Source organism: Astyanax mexicanus, chromosome 7 (assembly GCF_023375975.1).
Source record: "Astyanax mexicanus isolate ESR-SI-001 chromosome 7, AstMex3_surface, whole genome shotgun sequence".
Taxonomy (NCBI): Eukaryota; Metazoa; Chordata; class Actinopteri; order Characiformes; family Acestrorhamphidae; genus Astyanax; species Astyanax mexicanus.
In genome coordinates this window covers 21,640,585-21,655,759 of record NC_064414.1, presented here as the reverse complement: position 1 = coordinate 21,655,759, position 15,175 = coordinate 21,640,585, and the positions used below count along the sequence as shown (strand labels likewise).

At 39.3% G+C, this 15,175-nt stretch overlaps 1 protein-coding gene across 1 annotated transcript in view; it reads right to left on the bottom strand.

Annotated features, from left to right (window-relative positions):
• Positions 1–9,013: 9,013 nt before the first annotated feature.
• srbd1 (S1 RNA binding domain 1) overlaps positions 9,014–15,175 on the bottom strand; it is a 140,870-nt gene continuing 134,708 nt past the window's right edge. Inside the window, exon 20 of the mRNA XM_022684965.2 lies at positions 9,014–10,836. Coding sequence (XP_022540686.2) covers positions 10,544–10,836 — 293 coding nt within the window. The 3' untranslated portion in view covers positions 9,014–10,543. The remainder of the gene's footprint in view (positions 10,837–15,175) is intronic.

Below are 15,175 nucleotides of genomic sequence, written 5' to 3'. Positions count from 1 at the left end.
TCATTTATATCTTGTGTCATTTTGCCGTGCACTCCTGCTCTCCATCCCTCACTTTAGCCTGTCATCCCTCTGTCTGGAGACTCATCCTTCACTCCTCACTATCAACACGCTAAGCCGAGCCTAACTTATTGCCCTTGAAGGCCACGTTTGACCACAGGCTCATTCGCATACCCCGGCACCCTCCCTGAAGGAGCGCCTGCAGCACAAACCCACGTACTCCCCACAGGGTCATGGAAACCGGGGCAAAAATAACAGTGCGAACTCAGAGAACCCTCCGAGGAGATATATAAACTCCCTCCTCACGGCTAACACAAAGTACTTAACAGCAAGCCCCTTCCACTTCTCCAGTGATTTACTTAAAGCTAGCCTAATTAGGTTCCTCTGCTACCTCCGCAGTTTAGCGTACCGTTATTTATGGCGTGGTACAGGAGCGGCCTGAGGATTTTACGGGGGTTGAACACACACTGTGATGCTAATGTGCTCAAACTAGAGGCTAATATGTATCAACTGGACATATTTATTAAGAGGATTTATTTAGGCAGAGCCACTGCAAAATGACTCGATTTCGCATTTCTGGACAAGCTGAGAAATGAAGAACCGTTACTTAACCTGATTCAATAGACTTGAGGTGTCAGAGCAATATTACATGATTACATATGAATATGACTCAAGTTATGCAGCATGTAGTAGTACAGTTCCTGCCAAAGGTTTCCTGCCTTCTTTACAACAAAAAAAAAGTTACAGAGTGTAGCCTAGTGCATAGAATGCATCGATCCTGGACGAGTGCAAGGTGCTGGACCTTTGCTGCACGACTTCTGAGATCACTCTACTCCACCCTGCTTAAACACTGTGATGCTAATTTGCTCAAACTAGAGGCTAATATACATCAATAAGACAGATTTATTTAGAGAATTTCTTTAAGTAAAAAAAAAAAAGCAAAAGGAGCCACTGCAAAAGCACAAGATTTACACGTGCATTTCTGGACAAGCTGAGGAATAAAGAACGGTCACTCAATGTGACGCAAGTCGATTTGTCTGAGTAATTGACTTAATTTGGCAGAGTAATATTATTAGAATTTATATATACTGGATCATATTTGAATATAATCGGGTTATGCAGCATGCAGCCTATTGCATAGTGTTTACTGATCCTGGAGCAGCAATGACATAGATGCTAAAGTAAACAGCATGCAATTCATTGGTTTTTCAAAGTATTTTGCCCAACGCAAAATGGTAGTTTAGGCTTTTATAACTTATAACTTGTTATACATCTTGCGGTGTGTGTGTGGGAGTGTGTGTGTGTGTGTGTGCAATGGTCAATTTAAGTCCTGGAAAGAGTGCTGGCTAAAGGGTGAGTCTTTATGACAGGTGCCCTAAAGGAGCTCCAACTCTCCGCTGTGGGAAATCTGGCAACAGCTCGTAAAAACCAAGACGTCAACATACAAATCACCTCCAATTTCAAATCCAACACACACACACACACACACTTCACAACGTGCCATTTAAACAGCACTGAAAACACACATTCTCAATAAACTGTGAAGAATTTGCATTGGCATTATTTTAAAGCACACCTATCTACTGCTCAGCTCTCCATTACATCTTTCACCATGTTTATGGTACGGAGTCTATGGTAGCTACAGGTCGAGTGTGTGGAGTCTGGGTTGTACGTGGTGGTGGGGAATTGGCTGCTATGCACTATAGCCTTCAGCACATCATCCACTGCTTGGCCCTGCACTCCAGACTGCTCTTTTATATTCACCACTGTACTGACATTGAAGCACACTTGGCTCATGTGTTTAAATGACATCTTCAGGCTGTATTGCATTTCTTCATTTAGCTAATGAAAAACGAACTGTGAAACACGGAAAGACTGGAAAATGAGTCAACCTACACGCAGATGCCCTCTAAGAAAAAGAAAGAAAAGAGACTAAATGATGAAATGCCAGATGTACAAAAATATGTACATTGAGATCACTGCTCCATCCTGTTTCCCTCTCCAGCACTACTTTAGGGTGTGTTCTATAATAGAAGTCTCACAAAACCGAGCAACGTATCAGACTATCAGGGACATAGCAGAGCATTATTATGTAGAATTTTCTCATATTACCTCAAAATTACTCTTTTTAAATTGTAATTAAGATTGAAAATAAGATTGGGATGCTTAACTGAGTTGTAGTAGCTGGCTGTAATATCTCTATATTACATAATTTTTATAATTTAATTAAAATTAAAACTATAATTCACAGAGATATTTTCTTTCGGGGCAAAAAATAAAACAGATGCAATTTTCAGGGTAGTGGAACATTCTTGATGAGTTTGACACAGTTTTGCTTTCTGCGTTCTGTAAACAGCGGGCTAAAACCCTCACAGCTCTAATAAATTCCTGTTCTTTTATGCTTAACGGGCCTCAATTATTAAAGCTTATGTCCGTAACTATTAGGATTTGGGGGATTGAGGACCTTCTTTGGTGAGAATGGGTAATTGCACCGAGCATGCGCAAGGTCATTTTAAACTGGGCGGGTGTGATGCGGTCTCCTTTCAGAGCCGATGAATCCGATTCCAGGTTATGTTCAGCCAGTGAGAGAGAAAGAGCGTTCAGTCAGACTCTTCCCATCGTTCAAATGACAATCTGATATTGATCCTGGTTTTAGCATAGACTCTATTGCGTTCCTTTTTGGCTTTGGAGCTTGCTTCACTGACTTTTCCCTTCTGAAGTCTCCATTGCTCCACCAGCCGCTCGTGTTCAATAAAACTGAGCTGGATCCTCTTTCAGAAGCTGCACATGTGACATAAGTACGTAAAGACGTGACGTGGCCAGAAGAACTCCCACGAAAAGCGACTTCACACACCGGTTTTTAGAAATAATACAGTGCCCTCCATAATTATTGGCACCCCTGGTTAAGATGTGTTCTTTAGCTTCTCATAAATTGAGTTTTGTTCAAAATAATATAGGACCACGATGGAAAAAAAGAGTAAAATACAACCTTTAACTCAAGTGAATTTATTCAGTAGGAAAAAAATCCCACATTAAGAAATAATTATTTAACATCAAATCATGTGTGCCACAATTATTAGCACCCCTGATGTTAATACTTTGTACAACCCCCTTTTGCCTAAAGGGCACCTAATCTTCTCCTGTAATGTTTCACAAGATGGGAGAATACAGAAAGAGGGATCTTTGACCATTCCTCTTTGCACATTCTCTCTAAATCATCCAACGACCTGGGTCCTCTCCTCTGCACTCTCCTCTTCAGCTCACCCCACAGGTTTTCAATGGGGTTGAGGTCTGGGGACTGAGATGGCCATGGGAGGAGCTTGATTCTGTGTGCGGTGAACCATTTCTGTGTAGATTTGGCCTCATGTTTAGGGTCATTATCTTGCTGAAAGACCCAGTGATGACCCATCTTCAGCTTTCGGGCAGAAGCCACCAGATTTTGTTTTAAAATGTCCTGGTATTTTAGAGCATTCATGATGCCATGCACCCTAACAAGGTTCCCAGGGCCTTTAGAAGAGAAACAGGCCCACAGCATCACTGATCCCCCGCCGTATTTCACAGTGGGCATGAGGTGCTTTTCTGCATACTCAGCTTTTGTGTTACGCCAGACCCACTTAGAGCATTTGTTGCCAAAAAGCTCTATCTTTGTTTCATCTGACCAAAGCACACGGTCCCAGTTGAAGTCCCAGTACCGCTTAGAAAACTCCAAACGTTTGCGTTTATGATTGTGAGTGAGAAATGGTTTCTTCCGTGCATGCCTCCCAAACAGCTTGTTGGCATGTAGATAGCGCCTGATGGTTGTTTTGGAGACTTTGTGACCCCAAGAAGCTACCATTTGTTGCAATTCTGTAACAGTGAGCTTTGGAGAACTTTTTATTTCTCTTATCATCCTCCTCACTGTGCGTGGTGGCAAAATAAACTTGCGTCCTCGTCCAGGCTTGTTTACCACTGTTCCAGTTGTTTTAAACTTCTTAATAATTCCTCTGACAGTAGATATGGACAGGTGTAGGCGAGTAGCGATTTTCTTGTAGCCATTGCCTGACTTGTGAAGGTCAACACACATCTGCCTCACTTGAATGGTATGTTCCTTTGTCTTTCCCATGTTGAAGATAAATGGCCTCTGTGTCACGTCATATTTATACCCCAGGGAAACAGGAAGTTGTGAATTACTAATTAAATGTTCCTACATACTCTGATCAACTTCGTAAACTACTGTAGAAGTGACAGAAATACTTTTATTAAATTTATTTCCTAAGAATTGTTAGGGGTGCCAATAATTGTGGAACAGGTGATTTTATGAAGAATAATTATTTCTTAGTCAGGGATTTTATTTCCCCCTTAAAATTTACTTGAGTTAAAGGTTGGACTTTACTTTTTTTTCCCATCGTGGTCCTATATTATTTTGAACAAAACTCAATTTATGAGAAGCTAAAGAACACATCTTAACCAGGGGTGCCAATAATTATGGAGGGCACTGTATATTAGGTTTAGCAGGGGTGGTCCTTCCAGCACACTGGTACCATTCTGAGCCTGCATTCAGAAATGCTTCTGCTTTCAGTTTAGAAACAAAAAAATACAGACTGCCAGAAATTTGTTCGCAAATAGTCACCAAACATTTACGGTTTAATTGAGGCCCTTTTCTGAAGAACCCATTATTCATTATTCATATCCATTTATTGCAAAAAAATCAGGGCTACAGAAACACATTTTTTGTTGAATTGTGCCAAATAGTTTAAAATTTGGTGAAAAAAAAAAAAAAAAAGAAAAGTATGGGAGCCTATTTCACATTGGTGGAAAATGGCTTTATCATGCCCCCAGACAAGCTATTGTGTTCTAATCCTAACATCATCAACTGTTCTAATTTTGCATTCAACAACAAAGAAAATCAAACAGCTAAAAAAAAAAAACATTGTGGCCCATTAGTTTCGGACTTGGTGTGAAAAACAAGATTAATGTACGCATTTATATATGTGACTTCCTCAGTATTTCTATCATTTTCAATGCTGGTTTTGTATCTCTCAGCTTGTCCAGAAAGGCATGTGTAAAATATGTCCTTTAGGGTATGCTAAAAGCATGAATTCTACTTTCTGACTGTAGGGGGAGACCAGTGCAAAAAAAAAAAAAAAATGCAGATTCTTACACAATGATACTTTGACAAGTCCAAAGTGTGCCAAGAAAACATTTTTTATCTTCTGAATATGAATTTTCCTAATACAATGCTAGTTACTGCAATGATGAGTCAACATACACAGAAGTGCTCTCTCCACCAGAATGTACAGACTGCTAAAGCAAAATGGAGAGGAAGAGTGTTAGGTTAGATTTATCCTGCACCACCTGAGAGATCACGGTTTCATCCTGCTTTACTCATCTTCAACATCTTCAACTCTCCTCTAGGATGCATTCTCTAATGGAAGCCCCCAAAGCTGAGCAATGGAAGCGAAGCCTCTCAGGGGCACAAATGAGAGAACTGAATGCACGCATGGCTTCAGAGCAATGCTTGAATCTTCTAGATAATATCTCAGGGAAGATCTCTCCCACTGCTCTTCTCTGGATGCTCTTCACTTACGCATCACAGCAAGGTTCGAGTCCATCCACACCTGCTGCTCTTAAGCAGGTCTTCAGGGTACGCAGCACTGGCTCAGTCAGTGGACTCGATGGCTCTCCGAATGGTGCCGGTGAAGTAATTTCCACTTAATTGACTCAGGCCTTGGCCGGCTCACGTCTCGGGGGTCCGAGAGCACCGGGGGCTCGTTACGACTCAGGTGACTACTGGGATGCTCCACCAGGAGACTGCAGATTGCTCCAAATCTGGACGGAGCACCATCACAGCAGAGCCTAGAACAAAGACTCTTGCAGATGCAGGCAGCTGAACACAGCTAACCGAACACACACACACACACACACACACACACATCACAGCACAGGCTAAAGGACAGGGCCACACATTGAACCCTGAAACAGGAAACCAGACCTGAGGAGAAACATAAGAGCAAATCAGTGTCAGTTTTCAAATGCCCGTAATGTATAGGATGACATCCCGCTGCCAAGGGCCACTCACGACAACTGTGACGTATAAAAACAACGGAAAAAAAAAATCCCGGGCTTTTAATCATATCTTGGCAAGCGCCGATTCCCTGCCACTGCCGCTTATGTCTGATGAAACTTCTCCGCGAAGAAAAAAAGCAGCATTCCGAATGCAAATTTCATCCCCTGATTTGGTATTCTCTCTGCGGTTTGTGCAAAGCGCTCAGGGCACCCCGGGCCCCTTATTTATCCATTTCTTTATTTGTGCCACATACACACAAACAGATTGAATAATAGAGAAGGGGGAATATGGGATTAATTTTGAAGTAGCTGATTAGCACGTGGCTAGCCCGGGATAATTGGGTTTAGCTTTTCCCCATGGCCCCCTAAGTCATATTGCAGTCTGGCAGCTGCTTGTAGAAACCCCCACCTTCCCCTCTCCTAAGAGGCTGTCAATCAAACCGCATTCCTATCAACCAGTTATCACAACAGTGACTCGAAGATGGTTAAAGAAAAGAAAGAAAATCATCAACAACAACAACAACAAAAAAATACAGCAGGGAAAACTAATCCTAATCATGGTATGAATAATGAAAGTTTGGTACACAGAAGTGACACACTGTGAACCTTAAGGCACTGAGATTCATGTGTTTGTTGCATTATATATATTTGGTCTGGTTAGTTTTGGTTTCAGTCTGCATTTTACTGGACTAAAAAACTTTACTACATTCTATCTTCATCAGATATGTGGGTGGGGTCTCTCTATACTTCATATTATGATTATTGATGTGTAGAATGTTAGTTATATAAAGATAGGTGAGTTGCTTCGCCAGATGTTGTGACACATTCTAGCTCTCCATCAGAATCTGACTCCCCTTCTCGTACACACTGCAGAATGAGTGTAAAAGATTATCCTCGGATTCCTTTTATTTCACTTTATAAGTAACAGTTAATCTACAGTTACAGTAAATAAATCAATTCCCAGTCTAAGTGTTTGTGTTCATACTGCTGCATGATGAACCTGCACACCAAGGGAATTCTGATTTCAGCACGACACCAGTTCTTTTTTTTATCTAGTTTGTTTAAAGACTGATTCATCTATCTGTAATTGGTCCAAAATTTCAAATCACATAAAGAAGTGTTTTCACACTGCAGAAGTACCTGAACATGGTTCAGTAGATCCAGACCGGGACTACTTCTTTTGGTCAGATCAAACTCTAGTCCTTTGGTCCGGACCGTGGTTCACGGCCCCTTTCACTTTTGCTATTTTCGATCAGACCCAAACTGAAATTACAAAAGTCCAGACCAAACAAGGCAGGTGAGAAACTCCAAATCATTTTCATACCAGCACTATTTGGTTCGGTTAAAACAGACTCTGGATTGTTTGTACCCTTAGTGCGGTTACACACTGCACAGATATACATGCTGAAACAGAATTTTCTCGCTACATTTACTTTCTTGCCCCCCGTATCAGACAGCTCTGACCAATCAGAGGACAGAACGTGCTTGTATAATTTATTGGTGTGTATTTTGGTGCGTTTAGGTTTATGCCTGTGTGAAAACAAACCAAACCGTGGGAAAAAAAACGCTCCAAGTAAACAAACTCATCACTGATCCTGACCATAGAAAACGAATACAGGTCTGAAAACACTGGTTTCTGTTTTCTCCTTAGACCCCTATGACTCCTTAAAAAAAAAAAAAAAAATATATATATATATATATATATATATATAACATAAAATAAATAAGTAATAAAATAAAATAAAGGCCCAGCCCACTTGAAAACACTCCAATCAAAAATGGTCAAATTATAAAATACCACATTTGCACAATTTAGTGTTGTTGATAGTGAAGAGCCACCAGATTCTGCTAGTTATGGAAATATGGGTTTTAACACAAATCAGGTGTCAGTACAGAATGTTTTCAGTACTAGTGCTCAACAAAGGGAAGCTCAAACTTGGCACATGAGAAAGCAAAATCCAGGAGAAGTCAATGAGGAACCTCTGTAGGTTAAAGACTGAAACAATGGCTGATTCTAGCTTTTAATGCTCTCATAAAAAGCTAACTGCACTCCCAAATGCTGTTTGTTGACTACAGCACAGCAATTTAATTATTCCAAACTGACCAGCAAATTGTAAATCTGAGACTTCCTCTATCCCTGTCACTTTTTTTTTTTTGACAGGCCACCAAAATTGCATACTAACCATTTCTACATATATTTTCAAGTAGCAGTCCATATTATTTTATTTTATAAAACTGAAAGCAGAAGCATTTCTGAGTAGAGAAGGGATAAAATATTGTGTTTAATGATAAAACTAAGACTAATATATTAATTCTAAAAACTGGGGTGTCGGGTGGCTTTTCACAAGAGTTCTTCTGGCCACGTCATGCGTCTTTACATACTTACGTCACACATACAGCCTCTAAAAGAGGATCCGGCTCAGTTTTACTGAACGCGAGCAGCTGGTGGAGCAATGGAGACTTCAGAAGGGGAAACCCAGTGATCAGTAGGTCACTCACTCATAGTAAAAACACATAGTGTGTAGTTGAAAAGTGTTGAAGTTGTGCGCTTTCTCTCAATGACTGAACATAACCTGGAATCGGATTCAACCGCCCTGAAAGGAGACCGCATCACACCCGCCCAGTTTAAAATGATTCTTTCGCATGCTCGGTGCAATTAGCCATTCTCACCAGAGAGGGCCCTAAATCCCCTAAATCCCAAAACTTACAGACATCAGCTTTAATAACTGAAAATAATGGTCAACAGCTAAAATGCATTTTAAACTTTCTTGCATTTTCAACACAAATATAAATGGTAAGAAGCACAGAGAGAAGACAAACTGGTTAAACAAGCATTTAAGTTGCCTGAGATAGGCATGCTTCTGAGAAGAGCAAAAAGCAATTTCAGGGAAAAAAAAAAAACTGAATTGATCATCATTTCACCAAGCTATAAAGATGATGTGATTAGGGGAAAAAAAGGATGAGACTGATAAATTATTAGTTATTTTTAAAGACTTCTACATCAATCCCAATGACATTTGTTCAACTGCTATGGGATCTGCCATCTGAAAAATAAATCAATAAATAAAGATTCCCTGTCAATATTAACAAATGACATTTACTAACCAGTTTCTTCAATGTTCAGTGACATTCAAACAACATAAAACAAAGAAAACTTTCTGAATCTTGGCACATAAAGTATGGTACATACTTATATGAGTGCATTGCCTGCCTACAAACATGTAAGAAATATACAGTAGTTTAAAAAAAAAAGTTTTATGCATTACTATTTACCAAATGTGGTAAATGCATATTATGTAAAACAGACCCAGAAGTACTGTTTAATAAACATAACAATAACAATAACCAAACAGAATGAACTGAAGACAACTTGCAAATTCAAGTAAAATATGTATTATCTTGTGCTTTGAAACGCATTTTTGGATGTGGTGCATCTTCTACAACTGAGTTTTTCTAAGGAACAAGCATAATCAACATTTTTTTTGTAAGAATTATTTTATTACTATTACTACTGTAAGTTATTTATTTTAAAGCAGCAGTCCTTAAGTAATTAAGGTCTTAATAATTGTCTAATAAATGGCATGTCGGTCCTTCTGCTACCATTCCTGCAAGGCCAAATACAACACTGGAAAAAAAATAAGAGACCACCTAAAAATGAGGAGTTTCTTTGATTTTACCAAATTGAAAACCTCTGGAATATAATCAAGAGGAAGATGGATGATCACAAGCCATCAAACCAAAAAAAAGTTATCCAAAAGCAGTGTGTAAGACTGGTGGAGGAGAACATGCCAAGTGAACTGTGAACTGTGATTAAAATCAGTTCTCATTTTCTGCAAATATATGCTTTAAAAGACAATATTTGTATTTGGAATTTTGGAGAAATGTTGTCCATAGTTTATAGAATAAAACAACAATGTTCATTTTACTCAAACTGAAGGTCTTAATTTTTTCCAAAACTGTATGTTCATTATAAAAACAGGGTGTTTGGTAGGTCTTTCTTTAAAGTTTTTTTGGTCACAATAGCTTTTCCTGGTTAAATGGGCAACCATTTAACTGAACACTGAGATATTAGAATGGCAAACACCTTACTCTTTATATCCATGCATTTTTAAACCAAAGGCACATAATTAGAACTGAAGAGAGCTGGCACAAAATCTTTGCTAAAATCAACAGATTTGAAAGGAGATCGCACCACATTGCAAGTTTTAAACGTACCATTTTCACAAATTGTCAGTGAAGAGATCTCTAAAATGCCCAAACCTGCAGACTTTGAAAGTGTCTTTATAAATGAGGAAATAAAAAACTAAAGTCTAAATAATGCACTATAACTCACTGATTCTCCCAAAAGTAAAAAATGTTAGATATATGGTTCTTCAATCCTTTATTGGTAGAAATCTTGATCTACACTTATTCTGATCACACTCTTTATCCCTTAAGCTTGAGTCTATTGAGATCGGAATGTCAATTTAGTCTGTTATTTTCTGAGCTTGATCCACAAGTCCTATCTGAGGACTCTGACGAGATCCAAGCTGATTCGGTTCCGCTGAAGATCCACGTCTAGAACGCGGACTTCTACTCGTTCCCCAGGTCCTAGAGCCAGACTGCGGCGCCTCTGGTCAGCAGGCAGTTTATCTGGGGTGATGAAGCGCTTTGGGATGAGGCCAGAGCGGCCCACTCCAATATCCACAAAGGCCCCGAATAAAGCCGTGTTCTCCACTCGCCCGGTCAGCAGCATGCCCTGGTGCAGATCACTCATTGAGACGATTCCTCGCTTAAAATCAGCTTGCTCAAAGTCTGTGAGGAGAGAGAGCAGGAGAGCACGGTTAGGAACAAGCAGAAAAAAATGGAGAAGAGAAAAGTGTGGGGGAGGGGGCAGATTTAATTTAAATATGTATTTCAAGTAAATGTGGCAACAATCCAATAACCGCTGGTATCAGTACTGTGCCAATTTCAGCAGAAAATGCTGGGTAAGAAACTGGAGCAAAAAAATAGGAGCGATATATATTACACATAATTTCAGCATTTATGTACTTTCTACAACTGCACACACGCTCAAAATTACACAGCACAGTATATATATATATATATATACATATACTTTCCAAACTACACATGGCTTATTCACAGAGCCTATATCCTATAAGTTCCCTACTCAGTTTTAAATATTTATTTAAATTATTGAATCCAATGATTTGAACAGCTCATTAAGTCTTTTTTTGATGATTATAATTATTAAATATTGAAATAATGACTTTGTTAAATAAATTATAAAATCCTAATCCTAATCCTCCTGAACAAGGAGTACACCCAGCCGTAGACTACATTTTCCTTCCAATGGAAAATCTCCATTTCTAATACTGTGTAGTCCAAGACTAGACTTAATCCTTGTCTGGGAAACTGACCTTATATATTTAAGAAATGGCATCAGAACTGATTATATAAAACATTTTGAGCACTGTGTTACTGCTAAAAGCTTAACAATAGTAACTGTTTTATCTCTGAACTGAGAGATGTTTGTTTGTTACTGCTAGAAGCTTAGCATTAGTACCGGTTATCCCCTCTGAACTGAAAGATGTTTGTAAAGCTTCTAGCAGTAACAACTGGATGTTAATCTACACAGATTTCTTTCCTGAAAACAGTTGATTTGGGTGAGTAAAGCGCTTCTGTTTATTTACAGTAAGCTTAAATTTCCAGATTTCCTCTAAGGCTGGGTGCAGCAGCATTACCATTAGCGGCTAACCGCTAGTAAATGCTGCCCGACTAAATGCTGCATTGCACTGAGGAACCCTAAGTGTTTGGGTAAGCCAGGGTGATATTAGCTAGTGGTTTGTGCTACGTAGCTTGTTTTAACATGTTAAACGTGCAGGCTACAATCCAATATACAACCCCTGGCAAAAAGTATGGAATCACCAGTCTTGGATGAGCACTCCTTCAGACATTTCATTCTGTAAAACAAACTCTGATCAAAAACATGATACAATAATAAGGTCATTCCAAAGTGCAACTTGTTGGCTTTCAGGAACACTCAAAGAAATGAAGAAAAAACATTGTGGAAGTCAGTGAATGTTACTTTTATTGACCAACCACAGGGAAAAAAATATGGAATCACTCAATTCTGAGGAAAAAAGTATGGAATCATGAAAAACAGATAAACAAAAGATGATTCAAAATACATCACTAGTATTTAGTTGCACCACCTTTGGCTTTTATAACGGCTTTCAGTCTCTGAGGCATGGACTTGATGAGTGACAAACAGTATTCTGCATCAATTTGGTGCCAACTCTCTTTGATAGCAGTTGCCAGATCAGCTTTGCAGGTCGGAGCCTTCTTGTGGACCATTTTTTTCAATTTCCACCACAGGTTTTCAATTGGGTTGAGATCTGGACTATTTGCAGGCCATGACATCGACTGAATGTGTCTTTCTCCAAGGAATGCCTTCACTTTTTTTGCCCTATGGCACGATGCATTGTCATCTTGGAAAATTATTTCATTATCTCCAAACATCTGTTCAATTGAAGGGATGAGAAAACTGTCCAAAATGTCAATGTAAACTTGTGCATTGATAGAAGAATTAACCACAGTCATCTCCCCAGTGCCTTTGCCTGACATGCAGCCCCATATCATCAAGGACTGTGGAAATTTGGTTGTTTTCTTCAGGCAGGCCTCTTCATAAATCTCACTGGAACGGCACCAAACAAAAGTTCCAGCATCATCACCTTGTCCAATGCAGATTCTTGACTCATCACTGAAGATAACTTTCATCCAGTCATCCACAGTCCATGATTGCCTCTCCTTAGCCCACTGCAGTCTTGTTCTTTTATGTTTAGGTGTCAATGATGGTTTTCTTTTAGCTTTCCTGTATTGAAATCCCATTTCCTTTAGGCGATTTCTTACGGTTCGGTCACATACATTGGCTCCAGCTTCTTCCCATTTATGCTTCATCTGTTTAGTTGTACTTTTTCGGTTTTCAAGACAGATGGCCTTAAGTTGCTTGTCTTGACGCTTTGATGTCTTTCTCGGTCTACCAGTACGCTTGGCTTTAACAACCATTCCATGCTGTTTGTATTTGGTCCATATCTTGGATACAGCTCACTGTGAACAGCCCACATCTTTAGCAACCATGCGTGAAGAGTTACCTTCTTCAAGAAGTTTCACAATCCTCTCTTTTGTTTCAAGAGACATTTCTCTTGTTGGAGCCATGGTTCTTGCCACTCTAATTTGTCCAGCAGCCCTCCAAGGTGTCATGACTGCAGGTGTTTTTAACTGCAGACTAACGAGCAGATCTAATCTGAGGCAGGTGTCCATTTAGGGAAAGGAAATTGACTGGGTGTGTCCTTATTTTCTACCTTCAATTTGAGTGATTCCATACTTTTTTCCTCAGAATTGAGTGATTCCATATTTTTTCCCTGTGGTTGGTCAACAAAAGTAACATTCACTGACTTCCACAATGTTTTTTCTTCATTTCTTTGAGTGTTCCTGAAAGCCAACAAGTTGCACTTTGGAATGACCTTATTATTGTATCATGTTTTTGATCAGAGTTTGTTTTACAGAATGAAATGTCTGAAGGAGTGCTCATCCAAGACTGGTGATTCCATACTTTTTGCCAGGGGTTGTACTCACCTCTGAACGGTGAAAGAGCTAGTGCTTAGCATTGTTTGCGGCTAATGCTGCTCCCAGTGGTGCTAGCCAGTGCTAGTAGCAGGCTTTTTTTTTTTTGGCCCCTTAAAATGGTTCGAAATTGCTTTTAATGCAGTGAATGATTAAATAACCATTAAATAATCTTAATAGAAATCTTTAAGACTTAAAAATACTAATGAAAAATTGTGGACTGTACTGTGGGATCTCTACATAGCAGTTCACTGCACAGTTTGGACATCACTTTTCGGTATGATATCATAGAAAGGTAGAAAAATGTACATAAAACATTTATTTCTACATGCCAATGAGTGTTCCAATTTGTACCACATAGGATATATTAAACATTTACAGCTTCAAATGCTTTTAAAGCCCAACCTTCTTTACAAAAAATCCCTTGCTAATCTGAAAGGAGGAGGCGGGTCTTCTGGATCATGTGTCATTTGCACATTTTATTGTCCAACCCCTGTAGTTACCACAGTATTAGGGACTGGAGTCAACTAAAGCTCCCTAAAACCAATGAAGTTCCCAGTCCCTCTCTGAGCACTCCTTCAGAGTCAATACTGGCTCTACTGGGGGAGACTTATTCTGGAAGGTGCTTTTAGACAAACATGGCCTCTCCACAGGCTCTGTGGTTCAGGAAACATTCATCTGTGATTATTCTTATCCGGGACACCTTAGCTAACGTACGGATCACATGGCAGCTATTTATACAGCTGGTTATGGAAGGAGCCTCATCATGGCTCCAAGCTGGGGAAGTGAACCTGCAACCTCCTGATGAGAAAGCCAGTGTCCCAGCCACCGCATTCTACATACACACAGCTCTGACCCACAGACAGCGAGTGATCGAGTGACACACGGAGAATCCAAAACTGATCTGCAGTCTGCTGAGGGAGCATCTGTAATTTTCTGCATAGTAAATGATGTGAATACATAAACAGAACATAAGACTAGATAATATATCTAACAAGCTGTGTTTGCGGCTGATAAAAAAAATTGTGTACAGGAATGTGCAGAGAAGGAGGCATCTAAACACTTGAAATGAAAATATAGTTCTATCGTTCAAACAAAACCGCAAACACCTAAAAAAAAAAAAGTAGTCTGTATGTTTTGTCAGAAATCCCAAAAAAACATATTTACTGCAAATATTTTAATGTATATTTTTACGGAACAAAACTTTAGAAATAAATTTAGGATATAACTCGAAGTAGTCAGTGTACAGCCTGTTTAGCAGTATAGATTTACTCTCTTCTAAAATGAACTCAAAACACAGCCGTTAATGTCTAAAATAGCTAACACTGCAGATGTCCAAATTGTGCCCCAAGTATCAATATTTTGTGTGACAACCATTATTATATTGCACTACAATAATAATAACAATAAAAAAAATCACATCCCCAGAGAGTTCTTTGCCATGAGGTGTCACATTATATGTCCACCACATTCATACACAAGTAAATAAACATGTGTATAACAAATCATCTGTAACTGCAGCCAT